The sequence below is a fragment of the Anolis sagrei genome, chromosome 5 (assembly GCF_037176765.1).
Source record: "Anolis sagrei isolate rAnoSag1 chromosome 5, rAnoSag1.mat, whole genome shotgun sequence".
NCBI lineage: Eukaryota > Metazoa > Chordata > Lepidosauria > Squamata > Dactyloidae > Anolis > Anolis sagrei.
The window spans coordinates 32602681-32629978 of NC_090025.1; the positions used below are offsets into that span (position 1 = coordinate 32602681).

At 39.9% G+C, this 27298-nt stretch overlaps 1 protein-coding gene across 1 annotated transcript in view; it reads left to right on the plus strand.

Annotated features, from left to right (window-relative positions):
- Positions 1–520: 520 nt before the first annotated feature.
- Positions 521–27298, plus strand: part of ANK2 (ankyrin 2) — a 358785-nt gene continuing 332007 nt past the window's right edge. Inside the window, exon 1 of the mRNA XM_067468650.1 lies at positions 521–1196. Coding sequence (XP_067324751.1) covers positions 1092–1196 — 105 coding nt within the window. The 5' untranslated portion in view covers positions 521–1091. The remainder of the gene's footprint in view (positions 1197–27298) is intronic.

Genomic DNA, 27298 nt, shown 5'->3' on the forward strand with positions numbered 1-27298 from the left:
TCCAGTATTTTCTGTTGGTCATGGGAGTCCTGATTGCCAAGTTTGGTTCAGTTCCATCGTTGGTGGAGTTCAGAATGCTCTTTGATTGTAGGAGAACTATAAATCCCAGCAACTACAACTCCCAAATGACAAAATCATTTTTTTTTTTTGAGTGATAGTCACTCATTGGGTTGTTAGGTGCATTGTGTACAAATTTAGCGTCAATTCGTCAGGTGGTTTTGGAGTTCTGTTAATCCCACAAACGAACATTACATTTTTATTTCTATAGAAGAAGATAGATAGAAGATAGATAGATCATTTGAAACATAAGATGAGTACACACAAACAAGCCTCCCTATGCTGGCTGTTGCATTGGATCACACGTCGGACGCTTCCCAATTATTATTATTCTTTCTCTGTGGACCGAGACCCAAGGCGCCCCTGCAAGTGTCCCGGCGCTGTCCACACGCATGACCTCATCGGGTCCCCATTTTCCTCCTCCTTTTCCTCCTCTTTCCCCCACCCACGGCCTCCCACTCGCGGAGAGGTGCGCTCGCTTTGCAGGCGGACCCACGCGTCTCCCTCCCGTCTCTCTCCTTCTCTCACCGGCAAACCTGCTCCTCTCCCACCCTCCTTCCCTCCCTCCCTCCCCAAGACACAAAACAAAACACAGCAGGCGTGAACGCGCCTGGACCCATGCGCCCAAAGAGCTGCACCAAGAAGGGAGAGGCGAATCCCGGCGGCGAAGGAAGGCAGGAGCCGGTGCTGGTGGCGGCGGCGGCGGGGAAGGTCATTCCTTGTGCCTTTCTTTCTCCTCCTTCTCCTCCTCCTCCGCCTTTCTCTCCTTCCCGCTTTCCACCCAGCCCAGCGCTCTGAGGACACGCAGAAGAGAGAAAGAGAAGGCTGCAGGAGGAAGGTGACAGGGAGGGAAGCGGGACCAGAGCCCAGCCTTGCTTGCCTTGGCGCCGGGAGCGTTTGAGGCCGGAGTCGGGGGCAAGCAGGCAGGCGGGCAGGGAAAAGAAAGAAGGGCACACAAGGAAGAAGAGCGAGAGAGAGATCTGTCCGGGTCTCCAACGCCTTGGGACTGTGGAGGAGCCCCAGCGGCGTGGAAGATGGCCTCCCCCTCTTCGCCGGGGCCTCCCGGAGGAGGAGGAGGAGGTGGTGGTGGTGGAGGAGGAGGGACCTCGCCCCAGGCCAGCCAGGCGCGTCTACGGCAGGTGGGTACACGCCTTTGGACCCCCAGGAGCCAGCTTGGGAAGGAGATGGGGAGGGAACGCCCTCTGAGCGGCCTCAAGGGCTTGGGGGTGGTATTTGGGGTGGTGGTGGTGAAGATAAGGGCACCAGCACTCATTCTCCCCCATCCACACACATATATACACACATACAAGCTCTCTCCATTCATCCCCAAGGAGAAGATCTTGGTTCACACCTGTAAAGGAGTCCAGCATTGCAGGCAGCCTGGTTTGGGAAACAGCAGCAAGGAAGGCTTAGGGTGCATCTCCACTATGGCACCCCTTTGACTGCCATAGCTGAATGCTATGTTTGACCAGCCACCTCTGCCAAACAGTGCTGGTTTTATATATTGTCAAAGGCCTCCATGGCCAGAATCACTGGGTTAATGTAGTGTTTTTCGGGCTGTATGGCCATGTTCTGGAAGCATTTTATCCTGACGTGTCGCCTGCATCTATGGCAGGCATCCTCAGAGGCTGTGAAGTCTGATGGAAATGAGGCAAGTGAGGTTTATATATCTGTGGAATGTTCACAGTGGGAAAAAGGAGGAAACCATGAAAATGGACAAAGCCTGGCTGCAAGTATTACAAAAAACTCTAAAATCAGGGCATTAAATAAAAAACAACACTTAAAAAAACAGGGGATTTTTCAGGCAGGAAACAATCAGGGCCAGGTAACACCTCCCAACAAAGGATTCCCCCCCCAGGCAGTAAGCAGCTGGACTTCGAAGCTGCAAGGCTATTCAGTGCTAATCAAGGTGGCCAATTGCAACATTCAAATAGGCAAGAGTTCTTTCTCCCACCTCGAACATTCCACAGATATATAAACCCCATTTTCCTAGTTTCCAACAGACCTCACGACGTCTGAGGATGTCTGCCATAGATGCAGGTGAAATATCAGGAGAGAATGCTTCTAGAACATGGCCATACAGCCCGAAAAAACCTCCAACAACACAGTGCTGGTTTTATGTACAGTATAGTCTCACTTATCCTATCTTCACTCATCCAACGTTCTGTATGTTCTGCCTCCCACCTGGATCTGCAGCTGTTTCAATGCATTCTAATGTTTTGGTGCTAAATTCGTAAATACAGTAAAGGTAAAGGTTTTTCCCTGACATTAAGTCCAGTTGTGTCTGACTCTGGGGGTTGGTGCTTATCTCCATTTCTAAGCCGAAGAGCCGGCGTTGTCTGTACACACCTCTAAGGTCACGTGGCCGGCATGGAGCAACTTTACTGTCCTGCCAGAGCAGTGCCTATTGATCTACTCACATTTGCATGTTTTCGAACTGCTAGGTTGGCAGAAGCTGGGGCTGACAGTGGGAGTTCACGCCACTCCCCAGATTCAAACCTGCAACCTTTTGATCAGCAATCTCAGCAGCTCAGCGGTTTAACCCACTGTGCCACTAGGGACTCCGGTAGTAACACAGTAATTACTACATAATGTTACCGTGTATTGAACTGCTTTTTCTGTCGATTTGTTGTAAAACATGATGTTTTGGTGCTTAATTTGGAAAAATCATAATATAATTTGACATTTAATAGGCTTTTCCTTAACCCCCCCCCCCACCTGTTATCCAACATTTTTGCATATCCAATGTTCAGCCCGCCCGTTTATGTTGGATAAGCGAGACTCTATTGTCAAAGGCTTTCATGGCCAGAATCACTGGGTTGCTGTGAGTTTTCCGGGCTGTATAGTCATGTTTCACAGATACCTTACCTTACTTCCCTAGTTTCCAACAGACCTCACAACCTCTGAGGATGCCTGCCACAGATGCAGGCAAAACGTTGGGAGAGAATGCTTCTGGAACATGGCCAGACAGCCCAAAAAACTCACAGCAACCAAGTGCTGGTTTTCTATGTATAACACCTTGCCCATGGCATAACTTCCCTAGACTCCATAAGCTGCATTGAGGGGATGGTTTTATTAACTCCCAAATGCTGCACAGAGACTGCACTGCTTTGCTTTTTTTCTGCTCCATCATCCCTTAGCAAGGCAGGCTTGTGAACTGCAGTCATCCTTGTTCTGGTCCCCATCTACACATTTAATAATAATAATAATAATAATAATAATAATCTCAAACTCTAAAATTAAAGCATTAAATAAAGAAAAAAACTCACAAACAGGGGAATTTCAGACAGGAAACAATCATGGCCAGCTAATCACCTCCCAAGAAAGGATTCCCCCAGGTAGAAAGCAGCCAGACCTTGAAACTGCAAGGCCATTAAATGCTAATCAAGGTGGCCAGTTGCAACATTCCTACCAGGCCCAAACAGACAAGAGCTTTTTCTCCCACCTGGGACATTTCACAGATGTATAAACTCCACTTTCTTAGTTTCCAACAGACCTCATAACGACTGAGAATGCCTTCCATATATGCAGGCAAAACGTCAGGAGAGAATGCTTCTGGAACATGGCAATACAGCTCTGAACACTCACAGCAACCGAGTGCTAGTTTTCAATGCTATGGGATCAACTCCCAGAATCCCATAGCATTGAGCCCTGTGGCACTTTGTGTGGTGTCAAGCTGCATAAAGGCTTGTGGCACTCCGTAACACCTTGCCTTTGGCATGTGTTTCCCTGGACTCTATGAGCTGCATTGAGGGGATGGCTTTATCAGCTCCCAAACACTGAACAGGGACTGCACTGCTTTGCTTTTTTTCCTGCTCCATCATCCCTTAGCAAGGCAGGCTTGTGGACTGCAGTCATTCTTGTTGTGGTCTCCATCTACACATATAGTAGTAGTAGTAATGCTTTCTTTATAGCCCACCCTATCTCCCCGAAGGAACTCAGGGTGGCTTACAACGAAGTAAAACCCAGTGGCAAACATTCAATGCCGAGGATAACATATAACAAATCACAAACAAGCTCAATAAAAATTATAAAGAGCAACTTAAATAAATAAGGCATGGCACAATCCACACCATTACAACATAAGAAATCTTTGAAATTTATTTACTTTTTTATTTTCTCTATACCCTGCCTTTCTCTACCCCGAAGGGGACTCAAGGTGGCATACATAGAGGTAATTATTCAATGCCTTAAAACACATACAATTCCAAAAAATTAAAATGGAATTAGATTAATATTTAAAACATAATAAACATTTTAAAATGTTACATTCCGAACTAAAATCACACCATCCGTAGTCATAGTTCAAGCCATTCCATAGTCATTCCATATATTCCAGATCTGTTAATTGTGCTGCACTATTCTCCAAAGGCCTGATCCCACAGCCAAGTTTTTACTTTTCTTCTGAAGGCTAGGAGGGGGAAGAAGTTCCATGGCCAAGGGACCACCATTGAGAAGGCCCTGTCTCTTGTTCCCACCAGTCGCGCCTGCAAAGGAGGTGGGACTGAGAGCAGGGCCTTCCCAGACAACCTTAATCATTGAGATGGTCCATCTCTTAAAATTTGACTAAAATTACTGGAGTGAAGATGGTAAGCAGCAGATTAATGAAGGGTAGATGTTCAACAACTAGGCGAGGGTGCGTTTAAGGTGTAATTAGACCATTTAATGCAGCTCGAGCTGTGGAGGCCAGACAACAAACTTCCACAAAACTATGCCAAAGAAAGCCTATGTGGATCAGTGTACTGTAAATTATTTCATCGCTATCCAGGCTCCAAATTGGTTCCAGGATTATCTATGTAACCATTTGCACAGTGAAACCACTTCAATATCAGTTTAAAAGTGCTTTAAATGATCAGTGTAGATAGGGTCTGTCTCCACTGAGAGACCCCTCACTTCACCATGACTTTATGATGTTCCTCACTCTTTGTTTGATGTAAGGAATAGATCATGGTCACCATAGTTTCTAGCCTTGGAGAAATTTGTGCTTAACCATACACTTCATGTCAAACAAGAACACAGTCTTTAATAAGAACACAGCATTAATATAAACAACACGTTCGAGGCAGATAGCAATAGGAAGAGGTTTTCCTTGCTGAACATAAAGACTTTATGCATGCATGAATCCTCGTAGCACAGCACACTGTGTATTGCATGCTATTCCACTGTCTAAAACACAGAAGAAACAGATAAAATTGAAGCTGCCAAACCACCTTTCCTCCTTCAACACCTAACAGATTTCTGTGTAAGTGCACTGATGGTTGAATTCACAAACACATACCAGTAGCATGGCAAAGTGCAACATATGCTAGTGCTGCATCCCTCTCAACACAAATTCTGCCTAACCTACAGACCAGACAAAATGCTATACAAGATATATGTACATATGTGCATGTTTTGCAGTATGAACTTCCTGCCACACACCAGATTCAGTACTGAGCAGCTTGGCCGTGAATTCAGCTTGCTACACCTCATAAGAACACATACTTTGTTCTAACATCATAAGCAATTACACTTCTTTTATCAAACAGCTATCTTAACTCCACACTTGACAGCACCCAAAATGGATACATGGATGGCAAGATGACATGGGGTAAAATGTAAATCAAGGTAGAAAATGCACATCACTTGAAGATAATAAACCAGTGCTGGAGAAGACATGTTCAAACAGACAGCATCTAGAATGACTCAAAGGAAGTCTGCCATTTGATAGAGATAAGCATCACTTGACAGGCATCAATACACATCATAGTCAATGTATTACTGAGGGATTTAGTTTGCAGTTGCGGTCTAAAACAGAGCAGTGCTGCAGTTTGGATATCGAAGAGCTGTATTTCCTATGTTTATGGATGAAAATTTAAAACATGTCATTGAATCAGTAATGCAGTATTGATGGTTGGGTAATGTAGAGGAGTTAATGTGACATTTTATTGCCTTTCCTAGCATTTTACATGTTTCTGGCACTAAGATACGGTGTGTGACTAGGATAGGAAAGTAAGGTGCTTTCCTTGGTTACCAGCTGAGCCTGGACTTGGCGTTCAGTAAACAATGTTGGAAATGGGAAAGAGGGAAATGTCATTTGTAAGTGGTGTGAGCTGTTAAGTTAGAATAGAGCCCAAAAGGAAATTTCAGTGACAGTGTCAAAATATTTATAATAATCACAAAGACAGACTGATAATCACATTGTCATGTAGCCCTTCAAAACAAAACCGAACTGTCTAGTATGTTGTTATTAGTTGTGGATACATTTTATATGGTGAACTATTTGATTTGAACTCAGTTTACTTTGTCTTGGCATCTTACTGTCTCATATCGTACTCCTGGCCTGCATCTACCTTTTTGTTGTCTTGATTTCTTTCAGGCTTTCTCATATTCATAGACTGTGTCATGGGAAAAAGCAATGTCTAGCTATGTGATCTGAAATCTAATGAATTTGATTTCCAGTCTCATCCATTACAGCGAGTGACTAAAATGAATGTTTCAGTTGCAGAAAGGCCAGACCTGCAAATTTCTATTAGGATTCTGACAGTAACCATATGACTTTAGGAAATGTGCACATGGATGTTCATCTGCTTCTGTAAAAGATTATGAATATTAGAAGTGATACCTGTGTGCTTTTGAAATCAATCATGCAACAACTTATATCTGCCAGATCTGGATTTCATTCTAATACTGGTTAAAACATCTATGTTTATATTAAACAGTTTGACACATGAGTTGTCGTGCACTCTCCATTTGGGAAGATGGGTTTCAGTGATGCAGAGAGATAGAGATTGCTTTAAGAATGTGACACGTGCCATGATTTATTCTCTTTTCCATTATTCTTTGGATTTGCAGAGAAGGGGGAGAAGAGAGAGATGGATGGACCTTGCAGGAAGTGGTGCATCAATTTGCATATATATTTAAATGTTTGTTAGAATTGCTTGTCATTCTCCTTTGACCTGAGCTTTATCTAGCATGATTCTACAGAACTGCCATCAGCTTCAGTTTGCTAAAAATGTACATTTTGGAGTATATACATACTTTGAAGGTGCTTTAGGAGAACATTCTGGAAATGGAAGAAACTGCAGAATAACATCTTGTATATTCTCAAAGAACTACTGAAGTTAATGTCTGTAAAATATTCTACAGTATATGTATTTACTGTAAAATACATAATAGTACTGTGTGTGGATGTGTGTACTATCATGCATTGTATAAAACTTGTAATAATCTGGACAAGATCAGACCAATCCAAGCCTTTGGGACACTGCAATAAGGCAGCAATAGAAAACTTTACCCTACTGACCGGAGTCGATATGGATGATTTGAGACGGTTTTAACAGTTGATTTTAATGTGGGATAATTGATTTTAGTGTTTATGTTAGTTTATAGTTTATTTGTGTTCTGGCATTGAATGTTTGCCTTATATGTGTTGTGCTCTGCCCTTTCCCTTTAGGGTGAGAAGGGCGGAATATAGAAGCTTTAAATAAATAATAATAAAATAAAAATTCAGAAGTTAAGGTGATGTTTTCTAAAAAAATAAAAAAGAGAGAGACGTACTGATGGTATACTGAAAGAGCAGGCTCTAATCTATAGGCAGTATTTCCCCCCTGGCTCTTCTTGTTTTTATCTTTTTCTGGAAACTGCAAGTAGAGAAAAAAAACTCAACTCCAAACAGTTAATTCTGAATTTTATTTCCAAGTATGAAAAATGAAGAAAACTCCTTGTGAATGTGCTGATCCCAGAACTGTAAGGAACAATTAAAAATGCTTTTGATTAGTTTTGGTTGTCTTCTATTTCCATCTCTAGGTTAAAATCCAGTATACACAGTCAGAAGAACTAAATGGTAAATAATAGTAATAATTTTAGTCTTATACTTTGCAACAATCTCCCCGAAGAGACTTGGGGTGGCTTACATATGGGACAAAATGTCCATAAGACATAAATACAAAACAATCCATTAAAGCAAAAACACAATTAAAATAAAAGCATAGTAAAATATAACAATCCAGATAAAAACACAAATAAAACATAAAACTATAAAACAGCATTGAAGTTCAATCAAAACAATGCTCAACAAAACTAATAACCAGTAATACAATGGGCATGACCAGGCTATAAAAAGGACTGGGCATGGGATAGTGCAAGCAAGCAGCGTACCATAGGGCCGGGGTATTGGATGCAGAGAACAAAATATTATCAGGCAACCTAAGGACTGGGCATTTGTAACTAGGGACTAGGCATTCTCAAATGCTACCTGAACATCCAGGTGTGGGGGCTTACCTAATCTATCTTGGGAAGGTGTTCCAAAGGAGGCCCTCTCCCTCGTCCCCAACAACCGTGCTTGTGAAGGTGGTGGGAGAGACAGGAAGGCCTCTCCAGAAAATCTTAGAGCCCATGCCAGTTCATTGGGGGAGATGAGGTCATGAATATAGGCAGGCCTCAAACCATTTGGGGCTTTATAGATGATAAGCTGCACTTTGAATTGGGACCGGAAACACATTGGCAGTCAGTGGAACTGCTTTATAGGGGCATCGTCAGCGCCCTATAATTAGCTCCAGTTAGAGCCCCTGGTGGCGCAATGGGTTAACCCCTTGTGCTGGCAGGACTGAAGACCGACAGGTCACAGTTTCAAATCCAGGGAGAGCGTGGATGAACTCCCTCTGTCAGCTCCAGCTCCCCATTCGGGGACATGAGAGAACATCAAAACATTCGGACATCCCCTGGGCAATGTCCTTGCAGACGGCCAATTCTCTCACAACAGAAGCGACCTGCAGTTTCTCAAATCGCTCCTAAAACAAACAAACAAACAAAAAAAGCCTGGCTACCGACCTTTGTAGTAGTTGCAATTTCTAGGCCATCTTCAAAAGCAGCACCACATAGAGTGATTTGCAGTAATCCAATCTGGATGTATCCATGGCATGGACCACCATGACCAAATCAGGTTTCTTGAAGTATGGTCACAGCTGGCACACAAGCTTTAATTGTGTGAAGACCCTCCCAGCCACTGCCGACACCTGAGCATCAAGCATCAGTACTGAATCTAGGAGGACCCCCAGATGGCGGACCTGTATCCTCAGGGGGAGTGTAACCCCATTGAGCACAGGTTGCCACCCTATACGCTGATTGGCCTCGTGACTGACCAGGAGGTTTGCATTCTGAATAACTATGCAAAATAAATGCCCCAGTACTTCAAAAGAATGACTTACTGCTATATTTCTAGGTGCAGGGAGTTTTCCCTCTTTTGTGGATAAACCATTTACTTATGCAGCAGGCATGATGCAAAGTAGTAAAAACTTTTCCATGTAACTGATGATTGTATGAACTGACCTTAAACCTTGAATGAGAGTTTTTTTTCTCTCATGTCAAAATGGAGCTAGATTGCACAGGCTCATTGTGTTCTAGTAAAAAGTACAACTTGGAATGTGTGACTTTACAGTTGTGCCAGAGTTGCAGAGAATATCCTGTAACTGTAGAAAGCTAATGTGTGAATATGATCCATGAGTGCTAATATTAGTTGTGGAGGAAGATGACAAAATAGATTTTGAAATTATGATATAAGAATCTCTGGTACATATGTCAAGATTATAATGCCTCCAGTTCAAATGTGGGTATGTCAAAAATAGAAACATTAAGATGTATTAATTCATGTTAGAATGTTAATATGCAATTTGATCGGGGTAAGAAAACATGTCTTTAAGGTCGAGTACCAGAGGCATGAATGGACTGTGAAATCCCAGGAATTTCTCATATTTTTTCAGTTCCCTAATAATTCCTAGAGTCTCATTGGTTCCCTGCCCAGTCTTTTGACTGGCCAGGAGCCATATATAAACATTTTTAGATCTGTATAGTTCTAGTCAATCTTGTGATAACTTGATGCTGGCAGTGCTTTTTTTTTAAAGAAAAGATCTGTTTTTAGTTTTATGTGTGTTACTCTGATTTTTCTGACATCCTACTAAGGATGGATTCTTTGAATATCAAATCCATCCCACCATAATTCAACAATAGCTATGATTTTGTTTGTGGAAGAGAAATGTCATAACACCAAAGCCAATTTTATAGTCTGGCTGGGTGGCACTTTCTAGAACAGAGTAGAATAAAATATTTATAATATTTAAATTTATATTTCAGTGTTTAAAACTATCCAGAGCAGTGGTTCTCAACCTGGGGTTCCCAGATGTTTTTGGCCTACAACTCCCAGAAATCCCCGCCAGTTTACCAGCTGTTAGGATTTCTGGGAGTTGAAGGCCAAAAACATCTGGGGATCCCAGGTTGAGAACCACTGATCTAGAGACTACTTAAAATCTTATTTCAAAATATACACAGGGTGCTTTTCCCTTTTCTCTATGTTTTGCTATTCAAGCATGCTTTCTAAAAGCTTCTGTAGGTAGCTTCTGTTCCCATTGCCTGCTATAGGTAGGCACACACAGCAACAGTAGGATGGGCTAGATGGGGATCAAGTTTTATTGAGATTGTTGCTGCAGACATGTTGTTGCATCCAACACTGAAAGGCTGTGTTTTTCAAGCCATCTTCTAAGTCCCACTCTTTTTGGTGTGGTCAAACCTCACTTGGAATGCTGTGTTCACTTCTGGGCCCCACAGTTCAAGAAGGATCTTGAGAAACTAGAATGTGTCCAGAGAAGGGCAGCCAAGATGATCAAAGATCTGGAAGCCAAACCCTATGAAGAGCAGCTTAGGGAGCTGAGTATGTTTAATGTGGAGAAGAGAAGACTGAGAGGGGACATGATAACCATGTTTAAATACTTGAAAGAGGAGAAGCAAGCTTGTTTTCTGCTCCTCTGTTGATTGGGATACGTAGCAATTAATTCAAGCTGCAGGAAAAGAGATTCCACATAAACATTAGGAAGAACTTCCTGGTGATAAGAGCTGTTTGATTGTGGAATATGCTGCCTCAGGGCATGGTGGAGATTTCTTCTCTGAAGGTTGTATGGTCATCTGTTGGGAGTATTTTGATTGTTTGTTCCTGCATAGTAGGGGATGGAACTGGGTAGCCCTTGTGGTCTTTTCCAACTCTATGATCCTGTGAAATAAGAAACTTTCTTCCAAATAAAACTTCTGGCAGCTTATAATAAAATTAAATAAAAATGAAATAAAATTAAAACAACAACAATCAGTGTAAATGATTAAAAGCACAAATTTAAACTTAATGATTAAAAACCCAAATTGAAGCACACCAACAAAAGGGACTACAGCACTGTTTCCAGTTAAAAGTCCTTTCCACATCAAGTGAAGTCAGTTGTCCATTCCTCAGTCCCAGTATTTGGGAGCAGCCCCTGAGAAGGTCTTGATTACAGCAGAAGATGGTTCGACTGAAAGAAGGGCCTCTTGATAATCTGAAATTTGTTCAGATTCATATAGAACAAACAAGGAAGTCCCATGCTCCTTGTGACTGGCTGTGGTCAACTATCTGGAACAGCTGAACTATTCAGTCAGTTTTTAAAAGGCAGCCCCATGTAGTGCACATAATGAAACTTGAATTGCTGTGGCAAAAGCAGACATTTCAAGGAGTGGGCAGAACTGCAGAAATCTTTCAGTTGTCAGTCTCAACTAAAATAGACCCATTGATTCCATTGGAACTGGGTAAATCAAAACCTATGGTTTACCGAGACTTGAGGAATATTATTGTTTTTTTAAACTGTTATTTTATGATGTTTTATACTTATTATCGATGTATTTAGATCATTGTTTACATGATTTTAATATGTTGTAAGCTACTTTGGGTCATGTGAGGGAGAAAATAAAGAATTATTATTATTATTATTATTATTATTATTATTATTATTTGAAACACAACAAGATGAGTCCACAACAGACACTCTGCTGGCTGCTGTATTGGATCACATGTTGGACACTTCCCAAGTGTCTAGGACTGTGTGATGTATCGGCGAATAATGCGTGCAGATCCCAGTAAGGTGGCCTTTTGCAGCTGGCAGATGGTAATCTTGTCAGCGCCGATTGTGTTCAAGTGCAGGCCAAGGTCTTTAGGCATTATTATTATTATTATTATTATTATTATTATTTACTTACCTACTTATTTAGGTGATCCCTTGGAGTTTGAGGATGATGGTCCTCCAAATGTAGTGTCTTTGCGGTGGGTCCATAGGTGGCTGTGGAGCTCTATTCCTGTTCTCCTGCAGTGAGGACATCGGTTTTGAGGTGAAGTGCTCAAGGGCCAGGGCTTCCCAGTTCTCAGTGTCTACACCATGGTTTTTAAGGTCGGCTTTAAGCCCATCTTTAAATCTCTTTTCCTGTCCACCAACATTACGTTTCCTGTTCTTGAGATGGGAGTATAGTAACTGCTTTAGGAGATGGTGATCAGGCATTCAGACAATGTGGCCAGTCCAGCGGAGTTGATGGCATAGGAGCATCGCTTCAATGCTGATGGTCTTTGCTTCTTCCAGCATTATGACATTTGTCCACCTGTCTTCCCAAGAGATTTGCAGGATTTTTCAGAGGCAACACTGATGGAATCGTTCCAGGAGCTGAGTGTGACGTCTGTAGACAGTCCATGTTTTGCAGGCATATAGCAGGGGTGGGAGGACAATAGCTTTGTAAACAAGCACCTTAGTATCTCTACGGATGTCCCGGTCCTCTTCTTCATTTGAAAAAATATTGCACTTTCAGAGTTCAGGCAGTATCGTATTTCAGTGTCAATATTGACTTTTGTGGAGAGGTGGCTCCCAAGGTAGTGGAAATGGTCAGCATTTTCTAATACTACACCATTAAGCTGTATTTCTAGCATTGCAGAGGGATTAGCTGGTGACTGCTGGAAGAGCATTTTGGTTTTCTTGATGTTTAGTGAGAGGCCGAGCTTCTCATATGCTTCTGTAAAGTTGTTTAAAGTGGCTTGTAGGTCTTTTTGTGAATGTGCACAGACTACATTGTCATCAGCATATTGGAGTTCTATAACATATGTTGTTATGACCTTGGTTTTGGCTTTCAGTCTGCTGAGGTTAAAAAGCTTGCCATCTGTCCAATAGACAATTTCCACTTCGATGGGAAGTTTCCCATCAACAAGATGAAGTATCATAGGGCTGAAGATGGGAAATAAGGTTGGGGCAATAACACATCCTTGTTTGACACCTGATTCCACCTTAAATGGGTCACTTTGGGAGCCACTGCTGTCCAAGACTGTTGCCATCATGTCATCATGGAGGAGACACAGGATGTTCCCAAATTTGTCAGGGCACCCGATTTTTTGGAGGATGGTCCAGAGAGCACTGCGATTCACTGTGTCAAATGCCTTTGCAAGGTCAATGAATGCCATGTACAGAGGTTGGCTGTTGTTGTTGTTGTTATTCAGTGGATCTATTTGAGATTAACAAATGGACTGCTGAAATCCAAATATCTGTGTAAAGGCTAACTTCAGGAATATACCCAAAGATTTCAAAGGAGTTGCAATGCCTGTAATGGTTAGCAGTGTTTCTCAAATCATGGTCCTCCAGGTGTTTTGTAATTTAGCTCCCAGAAATCCCAGCCAGTTTACCAGCTGTTAGGAATTGTGGGAGGTGAAATCTAAAACATCTGGAGGAGCAGAGTTTGAGAAACACTGGATTAGAGTATAATTCTGGGAATGGGAGAGACACTGAGCTGTGAAATTCACTGGATGACATTTCTGGAGTCAGTCACCCTCAATCTGAAAACAGGGTTGCTGTAACAATATAATTGTAGCAAAGAAGAGCTATATACTCTGTTTTGAGCTCACAGGGGGAAAGGCAAGTAAATGTAGCTAACTGGCTAATAAATATTTTTTTCTTTCTACTGATGAGAAACATTCTGACTTGTTGAGGTTCAATTTCAATTTGTTTGCTCATGTCTAGTACATTAGAGATGGGTTTAAACTTGGGTTAGCTTCTTTGGATTTTGATGGAAGAGAGAGAGGGAGGGGTGGCTGCTGTGTTTCAGCAAGTTTTTGTAAGGTAACATTTTCTATTGAGTCATATTGCAGCTACAACCTTTTTGATATTTTAGTAATATTTTATAATGTTTATCTGTTGGGTTTATTGGTATTTTTATTTTATTTTAATTATAATGCATGATTTTACTTTTGTTTCAGGATATTTTATAGAAAGTATGAATGCCATCAATCAATAACTTCACCCCATTGGGGTGAGATAGGGCAGAATAGAAATAAATACCCCAAATAGCAAGACTTCTGACAAGTTATTAAAGGCAATGGATTTGGAGTTAGTTTTGAAGTATATTTTGAATGAAAAGTTTAAAACAAGACTTTTTGTTTTAGGTGTTATCCAAAACAAGTCCCTATAGGCGGACTACTTCATAAGTAGTATAAGAGATATCATGCACATGGCAATTGAAAGTTAACAGGGATCAGTGTGATGCAAGAACTTGAGCTGACTACGTAATTTAAAAGAGACTCTGGTAAACCAACAAACACAGAGAGATAAAAATAGTCATGCAACCTGCTAAGTAGCACTGCTTTTGGATTAGGAGGATAGTCAAACTAGGACCAAACTAGATATGACACAGTGTTTTCTTTACCTTGAGTTAAACGAAATAAATTACTGTAATAGGAAATGGAAGAGATGTGGGAGGAAGCCTTGTTTAACAGTTTTCCAGTATGCCATATCCCCATTTTAAAAATCAACCCTGGTTGCCTTTATATCTATGAGAGGAAAAGGAAACATCCAGGTTATCAGTATCTTAAGCAGTCTCCCCTTACTTGCCCTCTCTTGTTTACGAAGGCAGCTTACCATGGCTTAAAGATCATGGGGGAAAGTAAGATGGAACTCTGTATTGTGCTTGGTTTGGATTTGAGCAGTCTCTAATACAACTGGCTGGGTCTCTGGTACAATTGGTTGTAATCAGAAACAAAGTCCCCAGAGTGCTAAATTTAACTAGTTGCTTTGTTCTTTTCTGAATTTGGAGGTGAAAATGAAACTCTAGCAACTCAAATAAGGGTCTCAGAGTGTATTGTCTACCACCTACTAGGCACATTAAGGATCCTGCTACATGGCCATATGACCTAGAATATCAAGGCAGAAAATCCCACAATATCTGGTTTGAACTGGGTTATCTGAGACCACACTGCCATATATTCCAGTTCAAAGCAGATAATGTGGGATTTTATTCAGCTGTGTGGAAGGGGCCTAAGAATGAAATAGAAATAATGTGACTAGTAATATGAGTGGCTTTCAAAAAATAAATCTTTCCAGATCTTCAGAGAAAAATACCTTCCCAGGCATAGAAAATATTCATTTTTCTTTTCTGCTTGTTTAAACGGACATATATGTTTACTAAAGCTATGTGGTTGCTATTATGATTATTATGAGTGCATGTGTGTAATATAGTTTGGTAAAATTTTGGGGAAAAGCTAGTTTAGCAAGATCTGAGAGCTATTGGATTGAGTAGTAAATCCAGGTGTGGATGATTCAGCCTTAAAATTCCTTACAGCCGACCTGTTTTCATCCCACTTTCTTTACCAAACTGAATGTAGTGCACGATCATGTTGTGTGACTGATGTTTCTAATGAATAACAACTCACATTCCTTGTTTTTGTAGATGGAAATAGATCAGTGGTTCTCAACCTGTGGGTCCGCAGATGTTTTGACCTTCAACTCCCAGCTGATAAACTGGCTGGGATTTTTGGGAGTTGTAGGCCAAAACACCTGGGGACTCACAGGTTGAGAACCACTGGAATAGATAGTAAAAATAGGCCATTTGTGGAATATTAAAAGATCATACCAATATTAAAAGATCCAACCAGTCCATCCTCCAGGAAATAAAGCCCGACTGCTCATTGGAGGGAAGGATACTAGAGATAAAGTTGAAGTACTTTGGCCACATCATGAGGAGACAAGAAAGCCTAGAGAAGACGATTATGCTGGGGAAAGTGGAAGGCAAAAGGAAGAGGGGCTGACCAAGGGCAAGATGGATGGATGGCATTCTTGAAGTGACTGGACTGACCTTGAAGGAGCTTGGGTGGTGACGGCCGACAGGGAGCTCTGGCGTGGGCTGGTCCATGAGGTCACGAAGAGTCGGAGATGACTGAACGAATGAACAACAACAAAAGATCATAGCTCAGAGTGATTTTTTTAAAAAATTCCAAGTGCCACAAGAAGTCTCATAGGATAGAACTGTGGCAATTAATGTGCAATAATAGTATTATAAGTGTGTACTTTTCTGAGAGTGGGAGTAGAAACTATGAGAGAGACACCGAGTAATGGAAATAAATTATGTCAATGTGCAGGTGTCTGGCTTGTTATTTTCTGCCTACTTCTTGGAAGTTGACAATGAGTCTATACATACTGTAGTAAAAAAGAAGAATTTTAACTCGTTTACCTTGAGTGGTATTTGCACAGTACTGCACAGAATAAATAATAGAACACAAGAAACCTTCTCTGGACTAATTTTCCCTTCACAGTAAGCTGAAATTACTCTTCCCACCCACCCCAGTTTCCAGACACATTATTTTTCCTGTCCTTCTTGCAGCCAAAGCTTAAGCATCTTTAATCGGACATAAATCCCATTGGGTTCAGTGAAACTAACTTCCAAGAAAGATTTTAGAGGATTGCAGCTATTCATCTTAAAACGTGATTACATGGATTTTTTTTTGTATATATCATTTGACAGCACTGCTGGTAAAAAGGAATTATCAGTTCATTGTTTTCTTAAAAAATCACAACAACTACCATTGTTAGGCAGTATGTGGTTCCAATACAGTGACTGACTATCAGCCACTGTGTTATGTTCATGACTTTAAAGTCTAAGCTGTTTGGAAAATCTGGTTGTGGAATTAATTTTTGAAGATGGATTTTCAGTTAAGTTGTCTGATAACACTGTGAAATAATAGTTGTGTTTGTTTTCCTCCCAGCTGCCGGGACCAATTATGTATAACTGTTCCACATTTCTTTGGTAATCAAACCAAAGCAGTGGTTGAGTCATACATCACAGCTGAGATTCTCACTACGGAAGGAAAAAAAATCTGACCTCAACAACATTGTGAAGTCTGTGAACTTTATAAAGTATTTTTTTCACTGTGCCCACTTGTATAGTTTCCTCTCTCTCTTTAAGAAGTCTGTGTAATAGTAAAGTATTCTGCCTTATCTACATGCCTTAATTGCTCCTTTAGAGTATGAAGAGTACAATGGAGCAACAACTTGAGACTTCCCAATACTAAAGGAATCATTGTTTAGGCAACAAAAGATCCATTCATCAAAGAAAGCCTGCAAAACATTTGAGATGAGTGATTGCTGTGTTTAACCCTTTGAACGCAGGGGAGGTTCAGATGCTGCTGCTTCCAGATAGAATGTACAATAGTCTTGCTTGTTCCCTTTGTATACCTGGAAGACATAATTTCATGTTGTGCTTCCTTGACCACACTTGGTAGATAGAACAGTTACCGAAGTCCTCTATGGTCTCTTGATTCTCATTTCTTCTTATTAAGCATTCATACCAACTCAAATTGAATGTTGCATAATTTAATGACTTGAAACTCTGGCTGCCCATTTTATCCCCCCCCCCCCCCAACACTCTTTCTGACATATGGCTTAGCTAAAATTTTAAACAGGAAAGGCATCCTGATAGGCTACTAGTATTAAAAAAAACCCTCTCTAAAATCATTACAGTAAATAAAGAACAACACTAAAAAAGAGGAATTCCAGACAAGCCAGCGAATCATCTTCCAACAAAGGATTCCCCAGGCAGTAAGAAGCCAGACCTTGAAACTGCTAGGCCATTAAATGCTAATTGAGGTGACCAGTTGAAATATTCCCTCATACAGACAAGAGTTCTTTCCCCCATCCTGGACATTCTACAGATATACAAGCCCCATTTTCCTAGTTTCCAACAGACCTCACAACCTCTGGGGATGCCTGCCATAGATGCAGGTGAAATGTCAGGAGAGAATGCTTCTGGAATATGGCCAGACAGCCCGGAAAATTCACAGCAATTCAGTGCTGGTTTTCAATGCTATGGGATCAACTCCCAGGAATTGAATCATTAAGTGCTAGCTGTCTTCTTTAAAGCCACAAATAACATGAAACCATGTTATTTAAAGTACTGGTTGTGCTGTGTCCTGTGGCACTTCACGTGGTGTCCAAGTTGCATGAATTTCACAGACTTGTGGCACTCCATAACACTTTACTGGTGGAATGAGCTTCCCTGCACTCAATGAGCTGCATTGAAGGGATGGTTTTACCAACTCCCGAACGCTGCACAGGGACTGCACTGCTTTGCATTTTTTCTACTCCATCACCCATTAGCAAAGCAGGTTTGCGGGCTGCAGCCATCCATCAGGAGAGAATGCTTCTGGAACATGTCCATACAGCCTGGAAAACTCACAACAACCCAGTGATTCTGGCCATGAAAGCCTTCGACAATACAGCTTAATAGATTTTACTGAGCTTCTAGTTCCTTCCCATCAGATTTACTTTGGATTATGCTGTTTGCCACACATCCTGTGTTCTTAGCCCACAACCTGGAGAATATTAATCCATGCAAGAGTTATTATGTGGAATATGTCACATGTATTAGTTTTACATCCAATGCATTTAACTGGATTATATGGCAGTGTAGAGTCGTATAATCTAGTTCAGTGCAATTCAGTCTGCATTATATGATTCTACAGTGACCATTATAATGCAGTTCAAACTGGATTATATGGCAGTGTAGATGGTGCCTAAGATTAGTTTTCCTGGACTTAAAAGCAGGGGTGGGGGTTTAATTGTTCTATCTTTATTCTTTAAACTGAAGATGGTTAAGCCATTTTAGTTTGTTTCTTAATACTTTTATTTCTGTATATTTGATTAATGTTTTACATGTCTTTTATTTGTCATAGTCTGTCTTAGTGATAGATAAAAGTCTCAGATAAAATGGTAAAAATAAGTGACCTTATCATCTTTTCCAGCCTTTTGATTGATATTTGTTGTGGTGGTTTATAGACATCATCTCATTGCTTCCTCTTTGTGACTTGCCTTGAATCTTTTTGTTGTTGTTGTTTGCCACCTCCTTAATATTCAGCATGTAGGTTTTCTGCTATGCAAAGGCTAGGCCTTGGTGGAATTTGACTGACCCCTTCTTTGTGTCTTGTTCAGAAATTCCAGCTTAGTTCCAGTATTGCTCCATATGAGAAGGCATTCATTCTTACCTTTGTATGTATTTGGGGAAAGTACACTACAGCAAGAATCAGGAGAGGAAATGCTCTCATTTTTGGGAGCTGATGTACAAATAAAACAGCTTGGTGCCTATGCTAATAAGCTTAATTGGAAATTTCCATGGTATGCATATAAATAATCAACAGGAAATGCTTTGCAGATCTGGGCTGACTTGCAGTCAAACTTTGCCTCTGCATGTTTTGAAATTGAAATTCGCTTGACCTAGGCTAAGAAATAAACAGGAAAAGAATTTATTTATTCCTTTGCATCTCTAAGAAACTATAGATTATAGTTTACTTGGTTTGTACTAAGTAGTACAATGACACGTGGAGGCCACAACGAAAAGAATGCACATACAAGGATTCAACCAATCACAGCTTGAAAATACCCCCCCCCCCAAAAAAAAGTTTACTAAAATCAGTTATCTTGAAGTTCAGATCAAATGTCTGACCACATTTGATTTCCTTTCCTCTGTATAATAAATCTCAAGATAATATGTCAATTCACATCTATAAGTATCCTAGTTGTTAGGATATGTATAAAATCAGTTGGTGAGTGTGTTAATTGAAAATGTAAAGCACGAAGCTGATTGGTTGGGCCACGCTGGGGAGCTAGCTGAGCCTGGGAGTTTTGGTAACAGTTATATTTTTAGGCTTTGGCTGTGCAAGAGCTTACAGAGAGACACGGTTCTTGCTTCATTGCTGGAAGGAGATCTTCCACATAGATTATGCTTGTATTGATTCTGTTGCGGTTTTATATTATATATTTATTTTTAAAATTATATTTATGGTATTGTGAGCATTGAATTGTTGCCTTGTAAACTGCCTTGAGTCGCCTGCGGGCTGAGAAAGGTGGTATACAAATACAGTAAATAACAAACAAACAAACAAACAAATAAATAATAGACACCCAAATACCATTTGAATCTCTCTTAAAGGACATTGTGTGAGTCAGTGCAACTGTTCACATGACTGTATACATGTTGCTCTGCATCACAAAGAGTTAACTCCTTTGTTCTTTACTAATAATCTTCATGTCATATGTATTGTCGAAGGCTTTCATGGCTGGAATCACTAGGTTCTTGTGGGTTTTTTCGGGCTATAGGGCCATGTTCTAGAGGAATTTCTCCTGACGTTTCGCCTGCATCTATGGCAAGCATCCTTAGAGGTAGTGAGGATGCTTGCCATAGATGCAGGCGAAACGTCAGGAGAAATGCCTCTAGAACATGGCCCTATAGCCCGAAAAAACCCACAAGAACCTACTTCATGTCATATTTTCTTTTTTCTGGCAAGACACTGCATGGACTGGTAAAACGTGAACTATGCTTGATTTTCATTATGCCACACCAGTGTCCCATTTACCACTTCATCTCTGTTGGTTAAGATCTTACATTTACTCATACATACAATCACACACATATATGCAAAAAAAACCCAAAAACCCACCATCCTTGTATTGACAAATAAATCAGGAATGTTGATAGTAATTAGCAGCACATAGTATACTACAGTTACAATACAAAGGAAAACACAGGTGGCATGAGGACAGTTATTCAGGTTTCACTGTTTACTATTTAGAGTAGATTTGTGCACTTAATTTACAGATGAGAGTGTCTGATGGCACAGAGAAACCCTAACAACTCATGTTCTGAGATAAGATTTCATTTCTCCTCTGTCTCACCTAAACTGTGGGTCAACCCTGTTAAAATTATAAATTGGAGATAAGAGAACAGAAAGGAAAGGGATGGGATATCCTTGAGATGGACACGCTTGAGTGGGTGAAAACCTAATCAGGAATGAATACATCACCAGCACAACATCATCAACAACATTTTTTTAAGTTCCATTCATTTTAAAAGAGTTATATTAATTTATAACATGAAGGAAAACAAAACAAAGATCTGTTGTTTTTCATTCATGGGAAGGAGATAGTGTGTTTTTATTAGTGAAGTAGTCAAAGATTTAGAAAGCAACAAAACATTTATTGGTTATGTAAAACCAAAACAAAAAGTCTGGTGGCATTTTGGGGAATTAGTAAGCTATTATCAGGAGAACATTAAAACAATAGCAGTGACAAAACGTACCACATGTAAACATGACAAAGTGGTAGGACTTGCTTTTGAATAGGACCAGAAAATTTGTCTCAGAATTAAACAGCTAAAAAAGCAAATGCAGTCATACTTTTTGGCTTCATGAATGGAAACATAGAGATCAGGTCACAGGAAGTAATCGTTCTGAGGCATTCTGAATCAGTCAGATTACTTTTGTAAAACTGGAGCACAAGAACCACATTTTAAGGACATGATCAAAGTGGACTGTAGCTACAAGGGGCACTATAATAAGTTTTCGGAGGAATGTGGTATTTTTTTCTTGAGGAAATAAAAATAATGATAGTATTTAGACTGCCATGCAAATTTTATTTATTGTGTCAGAAGCAAGATGAGGGTACAGCTGTAATGTATTTAAAAACACAAAGTTAAAAAACTTGGCATTACTTTATACAAAATGTCCTTTGACCAGTAGCTGGCCACTTGGAGTGCCTCTGGTGTTGCTATAAGAAGGTCCTCCCCTGTGCATGTAGCAGGGCTCAGACTGCATTGTAATAGGTGGTCTGTGGCTTGCTTTTCTCTGGACTCACATGTTGTGGACTCACATGTTGGAGCCCCATTTTTTTAAGGTTGGCTCTGCATCTCGTGGTGCCAGATCACAGTCTGTTCAGTGCCATCCAAGTCATCCAGTCTTCTGTGTGCCCAGGAGGGAGTCTCTCATTTGGTACTAGCCATGGATTGAGGTTCTGGGTTTCAGGCTGCCACTTTGGACTCTCACTTGCTGGGGTGTTCCTGTGAGTATCTCTGTAGATCATAGAAGGCTATTTTTTTATTTAAGGCATTGGCGTGCTGGCTGATATTCAAACTGGATGGGCCGAAGATATCACTGATCCTTTCATTATTGGCATCTATTTCCTGGCGGATGTCAGGTGGTGCAATATTGGCTAAACAGTATAATTTCTCCAGTGGTGTGGATAAATTTGCCATGCAAATGATAGGCTATGTATTGTTGAAGGCTTTCATGGCACGGAATATGAAAAAGCAAGAAATGCTGATTGTAAATGGATTTTCATGACTTGTTGACGCAATTGGTTGAGAAATTTCATCAAACATACCCACCACAATCATCTGTAAAAAAAGGGAGGGGGGCATTGTTTCAAAGAGGTGTTTCCTGTATGCCACGGCAATTATGTGGGAATGTGGTGGCTTTGATCTTCAGACATGTAAATGTTGCCCATTCCTTCTCTAGAAGGCAGAACTAAAACCAGTGGGCTAAAATTGCAGGTAAATGGATTTCAGCTGACCTTTATGAAAAGCTTTTTGACATAGAAGTGTTCAACAGTGTAAAGTACTACTTTGGGTATTTAAATACAGGCTGGGCAACCATCTGCATCCTGAGTTGCCAACGTAAGTTCACCAAAGGATTGAACTAGATGATCTGCACAGTCCACTTCAGCTCTCTAATCCTTTGATATCTGACATACTTTTAATTCACTTTAAATCACGTGAGCAATGACATGCAAGCTTATCTTGTATTCCTAAAAAGTATGAACTCCTGATAACCCAAATCCAGTCCCCTCATTTTCCTGCAATCTTGTTTATCAACTGAAGATTCAGTGTGCATTTATATACTACTGTGATCTGATGATCTGTAGTGACCTTCTATACATGTTTATTACTGTTATTTGTATCTCCCATATTATGATATAAAGCAGTTAACAACAAATAAAAATACATTTCTTACAATCCATAAGTATGACATGACATGATCATGTTATGACATGATTTAACAGGAAAATTTAAGACCAAGTTAAATCATACATCATTAAAATTACAGATGCATCTATTCAAGTGAGTTTATTGTGATTTCCTCCCAGCAAACTGCATATAAAATTGTAGCCTTAGTCTCTGAATCAAATCTTTTAGTTACTAGCATCAAGTAGCCAACAATACATTTAGGAGGGTACTTTGGGTCCTAGGTATCTGCTAGGGTTTGGTTCCTGGACCATTGTGAATATCAAAGTATGTGGCTGCTCAAATCTTATTAAGCTCAGTGGAGTAGTAAAATGTGGTCTCTTATATAAAATGGCAAAAGTTTGGGGTTTTTTTTGTTTTTTGTTTTACTCTTTTCATGGCGGAATCCATGAATGCAGAATACATGGATGTGGAGGGCAGACTATATGACAAAAGTGAATCATGAATTTGTTGACAAAGTAATTGACATTTTGCCCTGGTGTTTGGCCTTTAATATCTTGCAGTGTTTAAAACTAAAGGTTAAGACTCAGACATATAGTCAGAAAGATGCGTCTAGTCTGGTTTGTTTTAATTTTAATATCTTGGTTTTCCCCCACAGACCTTCTGTTTTTCAATAATCCCCAGTTTGTTTCTTTTTCTTTTGCTGCAAAGTGAATTTAGTTTGATCTATTGCAATGCACTCTACATGGGGTTGCCTTTGAAAATGGCTCGGAAACTGCAATTGGTACGAAGATTGGCAGCCAGGCTACTAAGTGGAGTTAACTGTCCTTACTAAAGCAGCTCCATTGGTTGCCGATAAGTTTCCGGTCCCAATTCAAAGTGCAGGTTATTATCTATAAAATAGTTTGGATCTTGTATCCAGCCATGAGCCAGCATGGGCTCTAAGATCTGTCAGGGAGGCCCTCCTCTCAGTCCCACCACGATCACAAGCACAGTTGGTGGGGACGAGGGAGAGGGCTCCCCGGCTTTGGAACGCCCTCCATAGGGAGATTAGGGAGGTCCCCACACTCTCCTCCTTCTGAAGGGACCTGAAGACTTGTCTGTTCAAATAAGCATTTGAAAATGCCCACTCCCTTGTTGTCCTATTCAATAGTTATGCAGCCTTGCACTTTGTGCCATGCCCTTGTTCCATGGTCATCGTTTTGCATTTATCTGATTCCCTTGTCTTATTGTTTACAGCCTGGCCACATTTACAGTAGATTACCACCCTTGGTTGATGAGCGCTGTTTTAATTTGAGTCTTACGTTGTTGTTTTTATGCCTATTTGTTTCATTCAATTGTATTTTATATTATTTTATTTTATGTTCTATTTTTTTGAGGCACCTTGTGCCGTGTGTAAGCTGCCCCAAGTCCCTTTGGGGAGATGGAGGAGGGATAGAAGAATAAAGTAATAGTAGTCGTAGTAGTAGTAGTTATATTAACTAAAAGATTGCAGAGTCTCATTGCATTTATTTAATTATTCTATGTAATCTGTATCCCATTTTTCTCCTTTAAGGAGATTTGTTTTGTGAAAACATGGCTACACTGTATACCAATATGTTTTAAAATTAATATGACTCAATAGGTCCATTAAATGCTAGAGCCCCTAATGATGGTACATGTTTCAAATTAAAGTATACTGAGCACTTAATTTTTAAATATATATATATTTATTTACTTCATTATTAATCATGTGAGATATTTTCATGCAATTCTTAAAGAAAAAGTATTCTCAATAATGTGACATAGTACTGTGCCATAATAAAAAAGCAACATACTTTTTGAGTCATCCTTAGATAAAAACTAGTAAAAAATAAAAAACCATGCAGAAAATGTAAAACTGCAGTCAATAATATGTGGGCAACAGTAACTAAAACAATCTTGAGTTTTAATGTCCCATAAAAACTATTTTAGGAAAAAAAACCCACCCCAAATAGCGATGTGTTTTTCAATTGTGTTGGCACAGCTAAAAAAAAATCCACTCCCTAAATGCTTGACAACCTGATGATCTCCTCTGGAAAACATATGAGCAGTTGGGTTGGCAGCTGACCTCTTATGTCCAGGCAAACTGGTCTGGGTCAAGGCAGCCTGTCAAGCGAATGGGATGAAACAGTTAAAGGCTTTTATGAATGTTACTATTCAGACAAAATGTAACATTTGAAATTGTTGAGGCAATGCTTGGAGTTGATGGGTCGGTTTGTCATATTATATTTGACCTTTGCTGGCAACGTCATAACGAAAGGAGTAGACTGATTTTTTGCTAGTTTTAGCACACGAATAATTAGATAGTTTTTACTTACTAATTCTTTTAATTGTTTTTGAAATGTTGATAGTAGCTTACATAATGTACAGCATTTATAGGCACACATTATTAGTCCTGACACATTAATGTATCCTTTGCTTTCTTAAACCTTAATATAAGTATGTTTTCTGGTTCATGAGCAATGCTTTAGACATAGGTTTAATGTTGTACTTATTTATCCATGCAGGATGCCTTCCTGTTTTCACGTCTGAAAAGATGACTCAGACTGGGGGGAAAGGTGCTCTGCTAGCAGTCTGTGGAACTGCTACGTCTTCTCCTAAGTGCTTTTTAATCTCATTTACCTAACATTTGCTATAGTGCATCCTCTGCAGAGAGACAAATGCATCCTGATACAAATTTCACAAATGCCAACAATTTGACTCTACCAAGAGGTATTATCCTACTGATTTCCAACATGAACTACTCAAAGCTATTCAAAATAATTTTTGTGAGTTTCTTGTTATTTTTCCTCCTTTGGAGTTAATTTTCAGTAGGTCACAAGTAGCGAATAGTATTGCAGAAGCATGATTTCAACTATTTAGTTATGTTGGATGAATTCCATTTATCTAAGTACTCCACTTTCTGTGTAGGTTTTGCAATATGGTAGCTTTCTTTTGTATTCCTTGGCTGCAGTTGGTGTCTTGTGTTAGGTCCTAACATATTATAGTATATTTATTATATATTTTCGTTTGGGTTGCAGTCTAGTCACAAGCAAGTTTCCTCAAAATTAATTTCAATCATACTTAATAGGCTTTACACTATGATTTGTGTGATTAGTAGGGATGTGCTTTGGATTCCAATTAACTCTGAATTCAGAATGAAACCAAACTGGTCCAAACAGATTTAAGTCTGTCTGAAATGAAGTATGACTTCATTGATGCATACTGAATTTGAATCTGAACACTCTTGAAAATGAATTAATTATTGAGATTTGAAAGCACACAGAAGCTCTATTGATGTATTCAGAATAGGGTTTAAAGAGTTTTGAGACTGACAAGTCTAGGTTCCAATCTGTTGGAAATTACAACGCTCTTCAAGTCTTCTCTAGTAATTTTTAATCTAAAATCCTTTTGCTGACTTATATGTATGTTATGGCATGCAGCTTTCTTTCCTTGCTTTATGTTTTTCCTGAGAAGTTGTGAAAGGGGCTGCAGACCACACAATCTGCTCTAAGACAAGCACAGGCTTCTTTAGACTTTGGGACTTCTCAGATCGCAGATTTGCAAACACTTGCTGTTGTTCATTGTAAGAGAGAACCAATTACAAACATATCTGTAATATGAGTTGTGTACCTGTGTATGCTGAACACACGAAGGTTATGAGTAAACCAAATATGTGATTTTTACCAAAGTCTATTTTGTCTCTTGAGTGCATAATACTGTATAAAAGAAGTTGTTTAATGGGAGAGTAGATATATTTTTGGGTACTGAAAAAACACTTCTGAAGAGCTGCTATTTTTATGCACTGGCATATTCTCTGTTTCCTAACAGATCAGAGTCAACAGGTCATTTAGTCTAACAACTGAATTGTTGATTGTATCATTCAATTTATCCAGCATGCAGTGCTTATTGCCTGTTATCTCTCCCAGGAATTTAGAATATGTTTGGATGGATTCTCTGGGACTTGGGGAAATATAACGTTGGATCTAAGCTTGCTTAGATAAGGGTGGGGGTTCAAATCTTTCTTTCTTTGCCAATTTATGCTCCACATTCATAATTTACATCTGATGTATTGCATGTTCTGTGACTTGTGCCAACTGAGGCAGAAACAAAAGAAAACTTATAATTCATTCACTAAATATAAATAACCTAAAGGCACTCAATCGTGACTCATCTCAGAAGCTAAGTAGGAATATTACTCATTATTACTTGGATATAGACCACCAGTGAATACCAGGTGCTGTGTGCTATATTTCAGAGGAAGGAATGGTCAAAACCACCTCTGAGTATTCCTGTCTTATGAAACCCTCATGAAAATTGTGAGGTTTTCATCAGAAAAATAGGCAACTTGAAGGCATGCTTGCACACACAAAGCATCTATCAG